Raw genomic sequence first — 11,800 nt, forward strand, 5'->3', positions numbered from 1 at the left:
GCTTTCTTATAGAACCCAGTGCCACTTACCCAGGGATGAAACCACCACAATGGACTGGGCCTTCCCACATCAACCACTAATTTAAAAAATGTCTTATAGTTGACTCTTATGGCAGCATTTTCTCAATGAAGATTCTGTTCACTCAGACAACCCTAGTTTGTGTCAAGTTGATATGAGACTACCAAGCACACTTACTTTTCTATTGCTGTAACAAAACACCATGACCAAGGCAATTTGCCAAAGAAAGCTTTCATTTGAAGGCTCATAGTGCCAGAGAGTTGGAGTCCATGATCATAGTAGCAGGGATAATGGCTGGCTGGCAGGCAGGCAGGCAGGCATTGTGTAGGAGAAGTAGTTGAGAGCTACATCCTGATCCACAAGCACAAGGCAGAGAAAGAGATAACTGGGAAGGGCTTTTGAAACTTCAGCCCGCACGCCTTCAGTGATATACTTCCTCCAACAAGACCACATTCTAGCCTCAATGAGTTCTGGGTTTGACTGAGACACCCTATTTCTTAATTACTCTTCTATTGCTATGAAGTATGAGGCAGAGAGCTAAATGAGAATGGCATGAGCTTTTGAGACTTCAAAGCCTGCCTCCAGTGATATACCTCATCCTAAAATGTCACACATCCTGCAACAAGACCATCCCACCTAATGCTTCCCAAATAGATTCACCAACTTGGGACCAAGTATTCAAACATATGACTCAAACGGGAAAATTCTCATTTAAGCCACCACACTCTGACTCACTGAGCAAGGCAGAAAAGTGATGGAGATGATTCCTCACATCATATTCCATGTGAACACACACAAGCACCTGTACTCACACGCGTGCACCCACACACATACAAACATACACATAAAATGGGGGAGGGGGCATTCAGACAGACCCTGAAGTGTGGTAGGCTGTAGGGTGGCCACTGGAGAGCGCCCCAGAAAAAGCAGGTTGGGTGTCTGTAAACTACACAAAGGACAGGAGAGCCTATTACAGTGTGCTTCAACTCCAAAGCCACCCTTGACTGTCTCTTTGACCTTGGAGTTAATAAGCCTGTGCTGTTAAAGCAACAGACTTGGACAGAGGTCAGTTATTTCAAAACACATGTGCTAAGGTCACAACTTCTGCAACAACGGCGTAGGACTTGAGGAGAGGCACTGTTACCCAGAACTCTCAGGCACCAGCAGTGTTGTGTTAGTGGTGTGGCTGGGGAACAACACAGGATGAGAAACGCCCCGACCCATGGGACATTCAACGTGGGGGACTGGGGGATGCCTAGGAGAAAAACAGGGGACCAGAGATATGAGAAAGGACACCAAGACAGGAGTCTGATCAACATGACAACCTTTATTTCATCCCAAAGGGATTTACATAGGGGAAGGGAGGAGGGGAAGGAATGGGGGTGTGCTGCAGCTGCTAGGAAGCTGGCAGGGAAGAGGTTAGTGGGAGGGGCGGGTCATCCTGTGTCCTCTGGTAACCTGTCTTTCACATTCTACCCTCTGTTGTTCAAGCCTACGCCCTAGTGACTTGGTGATTTACACTAGGCAGATAAGCCACAAGTCTGTTTTCTCGGAACTTGCTTCCTATTTTAAGAGGCGGTATTTCTGCAGTGTGGCCTGGAGTCACGGCTTCTCTATGAAGATTCGATGATGCTATGACTGAATTATGGAGGAGGCCCCTGACAGGAGCCCAGCTTGAACGTGAGGGATGGCCAGAGTCTCTCTTGAACCAGCCCATTGGGGACCACTACCTTCAAGATCTGTAAGCAAAAGAAGGCTTTATTTTGTTAACAGCTGATCTAGGCCTATTCTGTTAAAACTCTTTTCTGGGCCTGCTAGATGTCTTAGCAGGTTAGGACACTTGCTACCAGTCCCAGAGCCTGGATTCAATCCTCAGGGCCCACAAGAGCTGACCCCCCCAAACTGTCCTCTGACCTTCAGACACACAATGTGATGGGGGAAGTCCTTTTGTGTATATGTTTGTCTGATTGTTTGATACATAAAGCACTGATGGACAATAGTGAAGCAAGATAGGTTGGACTAGGAGTCAAGGAGGATTCTGGGAAGAGTAGTCAAGAGTGGAGAGTCGCCATGTGATTCTGGGAAGAAAGGACGCATCAGGATGGCGTCCTCAGAAAAATAAGTCCTTATAAAAATATATATTAGTAATTATGGGTTAATAATTAAGTCAGAGCTAGCCATTAAGAAACCATAGAAAACAGCCAACAGCTTCATAATTAATATAGCGTCCTGCATGTTCATTTGGCTCTGGGACCAGGCTGTCAGAGAGAATGCACATTACAAATGTGATTTTTAAAAAGACTTTTCTCCTCACTTTTTATCCGGTCTCTTACTCACCAACAACTTGTTTGTTTGCTTGCTTTTTTAGATAGGACCTCATTCTCTATGTAGCACTCGCTAGCCTGCAAGTCACTAGGTAGACCAGGCTAGCCTTGAACTACTGGAGATCTTCCTGCTTATGCCTCCCCAATGCTGGAATTAAAAGCCTGTGCCACCATTCCTGGATGTTTCTTTTGTTTTGTTTTTGTTTGTTTGTTTGTTTGTTTGTTTGTTTTTATACAATTTGGCCTCAAGCTACATATGTAGCCAAGGATAGCCTAGAGCCTCTGATCCTGTCCCCAGCTCCCAATGCATGTCAAAGGCATGTGCCACCACATCTGATTTGTGAAGTTTTGGAAATGTAACCTTGTGAATACTAAACTCTACTGGCTGAGCCACATCCCAAACCCAGTCAGTCAGTTATTTTTTTAAGGTTCAGCCAGGGGCTGGTGAGGGTTTAGCAGGTAAAGAAACCTCCTGCCAAGCTGATTAACCGAGTTCTATACCCAGAACCCAGATGACAAAAGCAGAGGACTAACTGAGATAGTGAATAGAATAAACAGTGAAGTTTAGCTGGCTTCTAAATCAAAACCTGGAACCCAACTCAAATCCCAGTTTCCCTCTCCCATCCAGCACTGGTTCACCCTGACAGCTGACCCTAGAAGGCATAGACTGCTGTGGTTCTGCCGCAGCTGGGTTCAGGTCCTGAGATGGAGAAGGGGCATCGGTGGGAAGAAATGAAGTGTCTGTCCTACCAGATGGGTTTCATACAAGTGACTGGCCCCAAATAGCTACATCAAAAACAAGCATGTTTTTCCATAATAGCAAACAAGTTTTTTTTTTCCATCCTCCAACATTAACCTCCGGCAAAAGCAAATATGTCAAATATCTTTTCTCGCAACTTTTACTTTAAAACATCTTTAAACCAACCAACCAACCAAACAAACAAACAAACAAACCCACTTCATTTTGCTAGCTTGGCTAAATATTAAGCCAGGTACATCCTGTCTTTACAAAACTAAACAGTGATTGACACAGGCACAGATTTTCAAGAACAATGTTGTTCAAAACATATTTACAGAAATTAGGTGAGCTTCCTCCAATCCTGTCAGCACTAAATCAGAGCAGCTCCCAGGGTCTGGGATGATAACTGGCATCCCCAGACAAGAACCCCGAGAAGCATCAGCTCCCAAGGAATTTTAGGGGAAAATATTTGAAAACAAAATGGGTTTTCCAGAGATGATCACCTCTGTCCCAGGAATGATTGACAAAATGACACTAACACCAAGACAACCATCAATATTACAAGAGAGGAGAGCATGCAGGTCACAGGGTCCCAGCAGTACTCTGTGCTGTCCTGATGTCCACTGGTCCTGCCAGTTCAGACTGTCGTGGTGGGTGGGCGTTTGCCTCATCTGAAGACCTGTTGGACAAGCACTCATGCATGGGTGCCAGTCTAGGCTGCACAGCTCCCACCAGTAGACCAGGAGGCTCAGAAAGGACCTTTTGTTCATTCCACCCCCACTTCATAGCCTTTCTGCAAAGTCTTGGGGCCACAACGGCTGTGAATGGGACAAGTGATTCTTGACTAAAATGGCCACAACTGCGGCCTCTCTTGACTGAAGCTTCTTTTTTGGCTCACTGCAGGGTAAGTATCCCAAAATGGGCTCTCCTTGGAGCAAAAGTAGGAGGACGTGCTTGACCACAGGAAAATTCTTTAAGTTTTCTGTCTTGGGGGCATAATAAGACTATTAACTTATTTTATGGATCTGAGTATTTTGTCTGCATATCTATAAGTGTACTCTGTACATGTCTGGTCCCTGGGTAATCAGAATACACCACTGGATCCCTGAAACCATCATCTTTCCAGTCCTCAATAGGAATTTTAACCACTGAGCCACCATCTCTCCAACCATCAATAGGGATATTTCAATTTAGACTTAAGCACTAGGGTTAAGAGACCCAGAAGGAAAGGTATAATACCTAATAGTATGGGTGTGGGATTCTCTAAGAGGGAGTTGCCAATTCTTTTATCTCTTGACAAGAGAATAAGGTCCTCTTGCTAGGCATGGTGGTACACATCTTTAATCCAGCACTGGGGAGGCACAGGCAGGTTGATCTCTGTGAGTTTGAGGCCACCCTGGTCTACAGAGTGAGTTCTAGGGACCCTACCTCAAAATAGCAGCAACTACAACAACTTGTCCAGTCCTACAACTGTAGGATAACACATAGCTTGTTGATGGGGGAGGCAGAACTTAGTTAGGGGAGTGTTTGCCTGGCGTGCATGGAGCCCTTGGTCTAATCACTAGCGTCACACAAACTGGGCACGATGGTGACTCCAGCAAGGAAGATCAGGAGTCTATGGTCATCTCTGTCCCATAGCAAGGCTGAGGCCACCCTGAACTGCGTGAGACTCTGTTACATGTAGCACAGGACATGGTGGCACACGCCTTTAATCCAAGCACTTGGGAGGCACCTTTCTGTGAGCCTGAACCCAGACTGTTTTACATAGCGAGTTCCAGCCCTATCAGAGTTACCGCCATGAGAACCTGTCTCAAAACAAAACAAAAATTTCAATTCACAAAATGAATGCATAAATAAATACACCCAAGTCTTACACCCTGACTTCAAATTCAGTCCAAACCCTGCCCCCTTTCCTTCCCATCTAACACAGGTTCACCCTGTACTAAGTGTTGAACCTTCCAGCACTTTGCAGAACAAGGAGAAATAGCTTTTTATCATTTATAAGTTACACAGTTTGTGACACTCTTATGTCCATGCAAACAGTTTCTGAAGCAGGAGATGGTGACAATGGTCCCATTCCTGTCCCACTCTGAAGAGAACTGAAGAGAAAAGTGAGGTCTTGGGGAACGAAGTTGAAATGGCCCCAGTGAAGGCTCCCACAACTGCACCAGTGGCCTCCACCCCTAGAGGGCAGCACAGCATATGTAGCTGTGCCTCAATACACCAAAAGGCAGCATCCTCCCACACTCTCTCCTAAGGGCAACACTCTAGAAGACACTTCCTCCTGCTGTCACTCACCGGAAACTAGCTTACCATCCCACCTCCCCAAGATGCCCTGACACAAAATCTTAGCGGTGACTTTGACTTGTCTTTACCATTTCTTATATCAAGCATTCCCGGACATTCTCCATCCTGAATATCAGATGGTGCTAGCCGCTTCCTCCACCATCCCAGCTACTACTGATCATTCTGTCATCAAAGTTGCTCCAAAGTGCATGTGTGAGTGTGTGAGTGTGTGTGTGTGTGCATGTGTGTGTGTGTGCTTCAAAACACAGATACCACACTGGGGAGACAGCACTGTTGATATCCTGAGTTTGATCTCCAGGGACAAACAAATAAAAGGCCTTCAAGATGGTTAGTGGGTAAAGGCACATCCTGCCAAGCCTGGTGACCTGAGTTTAATCCCCAGGACCCACATGGTAGACAGAGAAAAACCAACTACCACAAGTTGGCCTTTGATGTTCTTTCTCCCTTACAAATGCCCATGCCTTCACACACACGTGGATAAGTCAGTAAATAAGTAAATAAAAATTTAAAAGAGTTTAAAAGCCTGGCATGATGGTATCACTTGTAATCACAGTGCCGGGGAGACTGAGACAGGCGGATTCCTAAGGGTTAATGTCAGCATGCCCACTTGACTAGAGAAAAACTTGACTCAAAAAAGTGTATGGTGCTTGAAGGATGGCCCCAAGGCTGTTCTTTTACCCCCATGCCTGAGTTATGACATAAATGCCCAAAGATAAAAAATGGAGACACCCATGTCCAGGACAAGCAGCACGCTGAGCCCTCTCTGCACTGCCGCTTCCTAACGAGGTAAGAACTTAAAAGCCAGAAGCTTGGCTAAAGGGCCACAGCTCTGCAGAGCAGTGAGAGGTGAGACTTCACTTCAGCACACAGGCTGGAGGCCACACCCATGACCAGCAAATCCCCCAGAGGGCCGCCTCTGCTGATTTCTAAACTGCTGTGACCCTCACAATGACTTTTACATGATTTTTTCTAAACCAGTCTCCTAACCAATTGCATTGCTTCTTCTTGCAGGGACATAATAAAAAGTCATTGGAGTTTGCAACAAAACCCAGAACTTACCGAATGACCTACTTACCCACATTAGGAACGGGGTACAATACACTTCCTGGATACAAGGAGGTATCACCTACCCAGGCACAGAGCCAGAGCCAAGGGAAGGAAGCTGCCCTTAAAAGACCAGGTATATAGGCAGCCAAGATGGAGAGTTCCCCCGTTCCAAGTGGAGCTAAAGCTGGAGGGTGGCAATAAAAGAATAAGGTAGGAGAAATCCTGCCACTCTGGAAATGGGCACACACTGGGACTCTGAAAGACGACGTAGCTTGCTCAAGGTCATGCACTAGTTAGATAGCAGAACAAGAAACAAAAGAGGATCTGGAGATTCGGTCACTGGGAGAGAGCAACTGTCTAACCTGTCCTGTATTCAGCCCCTAACACTGGGAAGACAAACAAACCAACAAAAATCATCTTTGACTTGAGGGGCACCCGCTCCAGCACTGCAACAGGCTGTCCTGCTTCTCAAACACTTTCTTCTCAGTCTGGCCTTCAGCTTCCAAGTTCGATACACATTAAAACCCACTCTCAAAAGCATCAGTCACATGAGCTTAACATGGATCAAAGGGTTTACTTATTATTAGGACAGGGTCTACTTCTGCAGCACATACAGGCCTGGAACTTGCCTGGGTTGATCCCAACACTCCTGTCTCTGCCTGCCTCCCAACAGCTCAAGCCCCACCCCCACCCCATTCCCTTACAATGAAATAGGGCTGAGGGATACAACTCAGTGGTAGAGGGCTTGCCTGGCATGCCAGAGGCCCTGAATTCCACCCCAATAGTGCTTTAAAGAAGAAAGGAAGGAGGGAGGGAGGGAGGGAGGGAGGGAGGGAGGGAGGGAGGGAGGGAGGGAGGGAGGGAGGGAGGGAGGGAGAGAGGGAGGGAGGGAAGGACTATTTAATGTAATGCCAGTTCTGGGAATCTAGAGACAGAAGGATCAGGAGTTCAAGGTCTTTATCAGCAACATAGCAAATCTGAAGACAGCCTAAGCTATATGAGACTCTGGAAGAGAGAGGGGAAGGGAGGAGAGAGGATAGGAGAGGGAATGGGGAAAAGGAGGAGTTGGGTGTGACTAGTGGAAGAATATTGGAAGGGCACTTGCTGAGCATGTGAGGTTTGGAACTAGAGAAATGGCTCAGCAATTAAGAGCACTTGCTGTTTTTACAGAGGACCAGGGTTCAAGTCCTAGTGCCCACATGGTATCTCACAACCATCTGGAACTCCAGTTCCAGGGGGATCTGGCGCCATCTTCTGACTTTCTCAGGCACTGTATGCATGTGATGCAGACATATATACTCAAAAAAATAATTAAAAAAAAAAACGCCTTAGATTTTGTTTCCAGCATTACAAAAACAAATTTGCAAAAAAAAAAAAAAAAGGAAATGAAAGGTTCAAAATCTTAATCTGGGGATGCAATGCAGCTAACTAGCTGGCATACTGCTGTCAATGAGTGCACAAGGCCTTGGGTTCAACCCCAGCAAAACATAGAGCAGATGATGTGCACAGGTCTGTAATTCCAATTCCAACACTTGAGAGGCAGAAGCAGGAGGAGCAGAAATCCAAGGTCATCTTCAGCTACACAGCAAGTGTAGGATCACCCTTAGCTATATGAAGCCTTGTTTAAAAAAATCAAATTATTTTATTAATTTGAAAAAGGAAAAAAAGTCCAGCCTTTTTCTTCCTCATCCCTGTGCTTGCTGTAACCAGAGTCCAACTCCATTTTGTCTACTAGACTAGTTAACCTCCAAGTCTTCTGGAACCTTCCTATGATACCCTTCCCTAAGCATCTATTCCAAATACCCTCATTGCCCTATTGCCGTGATTTAATATCTCCAGAGACTCTGGTTGGTTGATCTTTTGTTGTTTTTGAAACAGGGCCTTATGCAGTGCAGGCTGTCCAGGAATTCCCTATGGAGCTGGAGATGACCTTGAACTCCTGATCCCCTACAACAACCAGCAACTCCAGCTCCACCTCCTGACCTCCGCGTGTACTGGACTCACACACACACACACACATAATTAAAAATAAGAATAAGTTTCTAATGGCAGCATAATGGCTAATGTTATGTTGATGGCTCATTTTATGTTTAAAAGTTTAAAAATTACTGTGCTAACAAAACTGTAAAGCACAAATGGGCCTCCAAATACAGTAAGGGCTCTGAGGGTTGTTTTAAAATTGCCTGGTCTTGTATAATTTTAACAAAACAGTAGTTTATGCATGAAACTAGATCATAAGGGTAACTGCCGCTTTTGCTTCTGTAGACAAAAGCTTGTTTTGCTCCAGACAGCCTTCTGTTTGCCTGCAGACAGAACGTCACTTTAAGTTCCTTGACTTTATAAAGCCCTGACTGATGTGGCTGGGCTGAATCCAGAGTCCTGGCTGTAGACCTGGCACCATTACCTGAATAAAAGCCTCCAGTCTCTTTGTTTACAATGTATCAATGGTTGACTGGTGACTCTGAATGACCAGAGACCCATCTTAGCAGCTCGGATAGTGTTTACAGATTTGCCTCACCAGAACCAGTAACATTAGTCCCATTCTGAAATGTGGAAACTGAAGCAGAGACCAAGCAAACGTAAGGTCACGAAGCAAGTTAGAGGTCACATGTAATAGAATCTGCCCCCAGGATGCCTAAGTTACCACAACATTAGGGTCTTCAGTCTAAAAGTCACAACAATTCGTTAAGGACAGCCTGAGAGCAACTGCAGAAATATAGAGGGAGACACATGCGCCTAGGCCTAAATCCCTGGGTCTGTGGGAGTAGGTTGGCTCTGAACTCGGGGATCTAAGTGAGGAGGATGGAGATCTGTGGGAAGAGGGCTGAAGCCTGGACCTCTGAGGCTGAAGGCGGGGCCTGGACCCCTGAATCTGAGAGAGGAGGTCTGTGGTCTACAACCACAGGGTCCAGCATAGGCTCAAGTTGGGGATTGGAGAGCTGGGGCCAGGCCTGGTCCCTGAATCTAAAAGAGTTACAGAGGCTTCTATCTACGTGGGAGGATATTCTGGGCTGCCCAATGGCAGCTCCTTGCAGCCCGCTAGCCCCGCCCCAGAGCTGCTTGCTTTTATGGGCCAACTCCTGTTTCTTCTTTTGCCCCTCCCTTTCCTGTTAGAGCCCCAGAAGGATCTAGAAAAGACTTCAGGCAGGATTGAGAAGATGGAAGAACTAAAAGATGAGACTTCGTGTAGTGGGTGAGTGAGGTAAAGCCTTCCAGGAAAGAGTCTGTGAGCAAGAGGGGGCGGAGCGTGTTAGAGCCAGGAGTGGCTTGAACTAAAAGTACAGCTTAAAAACCAAGTAGACAGGCTGGGCGGTGGTGGCGCACGCCTTTAATCCCAGCACTCGGGAGGCAGAGGCAGGCGGATCTCTGTGAGTTCAAGGCCGGGCTGGACCGACAGCCTCCAAAACAATACAGAGAAACCCTGTCTCGTAAAACCAAAAAAAAAAAAAAAAAAAAAAAAAAAAGACCTAGGAACTCTCTGTAGGACTTTGGTGGCTGACTTCCAAATATGGAGGCAAAAGGAACAGAAGTTCGAGGTCATCCTCAGCCACAGAGCAGAGTGTGAGACTAGCCTGGCTACATGAGACCTTGCTTCAAAATAAATAAGTAAAATAATTAATTACAAAGTTAAGCCTTAGACACCTAGCAGCTGGGAATTGGAGCTGGGGATCTGGGTCTTGGAATTAATAAGAAAAGGGAATAAGCAGGAGGGAATTCGCAGGTGCTGTGGCCCCTGGTGGCGGTGCAAAGGCACCAGGCAGCTGATGTACTTACCGGTCTTATTTTCTTTCTAGGGACAACCTTTCTCTGCCGTTTTCTGGGACTGATGCATGGCCTGCTTCAGCCGCTCCAGCCCAACTACCCTCGCTTCTGAGTACCCTGGACCCAGCCCACCTGGGGCTCCCTGAGCAACTGGCTTCTGTCACCGTCCCCATCCGCCTGGACACTCTATCCTACCTCCTACACAGTGCCCTACTGGGGACCTACAACTTCCATCAGTCCTTACCCCCTTGCTCCTGCTCTGCCCAGCCATGCCACACCTACTCAGACACAGTCAGGAGGCCTCCAAGGAGATGGGACCAGGCCCGTGGGGGCTGGGAGGTTCGGCACAGGCCTTCTCGGGGTAGGGGCAGGGGCCGGGGCCGGGGCCGGGGCCAGTCACAATGGGGTCCCCTGGGAGTCGATGAGCTAGAGAGAAGCAGGGCAGGAGGTCCAGGGGCCGGCCCCAAGACCCAGCCAGTGACACCACCATCCCAGGATGGGCAAAAGGAAGCTGGAGGACTGGAGCCGCCCCTGCCCCCAGCACCTCTGTCTGAAGACTGGGAGACAGAATACTAGGACCCGGAAGAGCATCCAGTATTCGGCCAACCAGGGCTTCCCAGAGCTCACAGTGTTCTTAATCCTTCAGAGGTACCCCTAAGAAACAAATATCATCTCTACAGCCTTCCCAGCCCCAAACGACAGCCTCCTAAGGCCTCCTCCAGGTCACCTTGTAAAGCCTAAACCTGACTTAGCATCCCCAATAAGAAAACTCCCTCCCGTGCCCAGACTCACAGCATGCTAACCCTAGCTAATATCCTGTCTTATTCTCAAGGCTCCCAGGGCTGCTCCAACCTCATTTCCAGACCAAATCATCACCCAACGCCCTTCCTCTCTCCATTCCACCCTTCCTCTCTCCATTCTGTAGTCAACCCGTTTCACCACCCTCCCCCACACCCCTCTTGGCCTTCAGCTCTAACCCATGTTTATTCCTAATTTGTTGGTTTGCTGTTTTTTTCAGTACTAGTCTCCCGAATGCCAGTGGAACACTGAACTAAATTGCAACCGTCTCTTGTTTTTATCTTGAGAAAGGATCTCGTCAAGTGTCCAAGCTGGCCTTGAACTTGCGACCCTCCTGTCTCAACCTTCCAAGTATCTGGGATTAAAGGTCTTGGCCACAAGGTCTCACATCATCTCCAGTTTGTTTGCTTTGTTTTAAACCTGTCTCACCGCTCTTCCGCTCAGTCACCCGAGTGCTAACACTGCTGTGAACCACTGCACTGGCTCATTCTCCTCTTCCTGGTTCATATTAACCTCACCTCTCACCGCCTTCACACTCACATCATGTTACACCAAGCACCTTCCTCAATGCCCCAGCCGCAGCCCCGGCATCTGCCATGTGCCAGCTCGGCTCTGACAAGCCCTTGATCCTACCCCCCACGGAGCCCCTTGCCTGCATGTCCAGACACCTGTATCTGCCCCTGCCATTGCTGTTCCCTGTCCCTCAGACTGGAAAGCCCAGGTTGAACAATAAAAGAATGTCTGTTCCATCTCTTTTGTGTAGGCCATGCTCTCTGTGAGGCTCAGGCTACCCAGAGTGGGGACT

At 47.4% G+C, this 11,800-nt stretch overlaps 1 protein-coding gene across 1 annotated transcript; it reads left to right on the plus strand.

Annotated features, from left to right (window-relative positions):
- The first annotated feature begins 1,482 nt into the window (after nucleotides 1-1,482).
- On the plus strand, nucleotides 1,483-11,744 carry CUNH19orf84 (chromosome unknown C19orf84 homolog). The gene is made up of 4 exons (XM_013124180.3): nucleotides 1,483-1,759; nucleotides 6,400-6,568; nucleotides 9,550-9,628; nucleotides 10,230-11,744. Exons 1-4 carry the CDS (start codon nucleotides 1,706-1,708, stop codon nucleotides 10,771-10,773), a joined length of 846 nt encoding a protein of 281 aa, XP_012979634.2. The 5' UTR covers nucleotides 1,483-1,705; the 3' UTR covers nucleotides 10,774-11,744.
- The last annotated feature ends 56 nt before the right edge of the window (nucleotides 11,745-11,800 follow it).

This window comes from Mesocricetus auratus, unplaced genomic scaffold (genome assembly GCF_017639785.1).
Source record: "Mesocricetus auratus isolate SY011 unplaced genomic scaffold, BCM_Maur_2.0 Super-Scaffold_100054, whole genome shotgun sequence".
NCBI classification, from domain to species: Eukaryota; Metazoa; Chordata; class Mammalia; order Rodentia; family Cricetidae; genus Mesocricetus; species Mesocricetus auratus.

What these genes read in the sequence shown, in the direction of transcription:
- CUNH19orf84 (XM_013124180.3), top strand. Translation starts at nt 1,706, where the DNA reads ATGGCCAGAGTCTCTCTTGAACCAGCCCATTGGGGACCACTACCTTCA. An exon ending in GACCACTACCTTCAAGATCT is followed by an intron (nt 1,760 to 6,399) that starts GTAAGCAAAAGA and finishes TTCTTCTTGCAG; the next exon opens with GGACATAATAAAAAGTCATT. An exon ending in GATGAGACTTCGTGTAGTGG is followed by an intron (nt 9,629 to 10,229) that starts GTGAGTGAGGTA and finishes TTTTCTTTCTAG; the next exon opens with GGACAACCTTTCTCTGCCGT.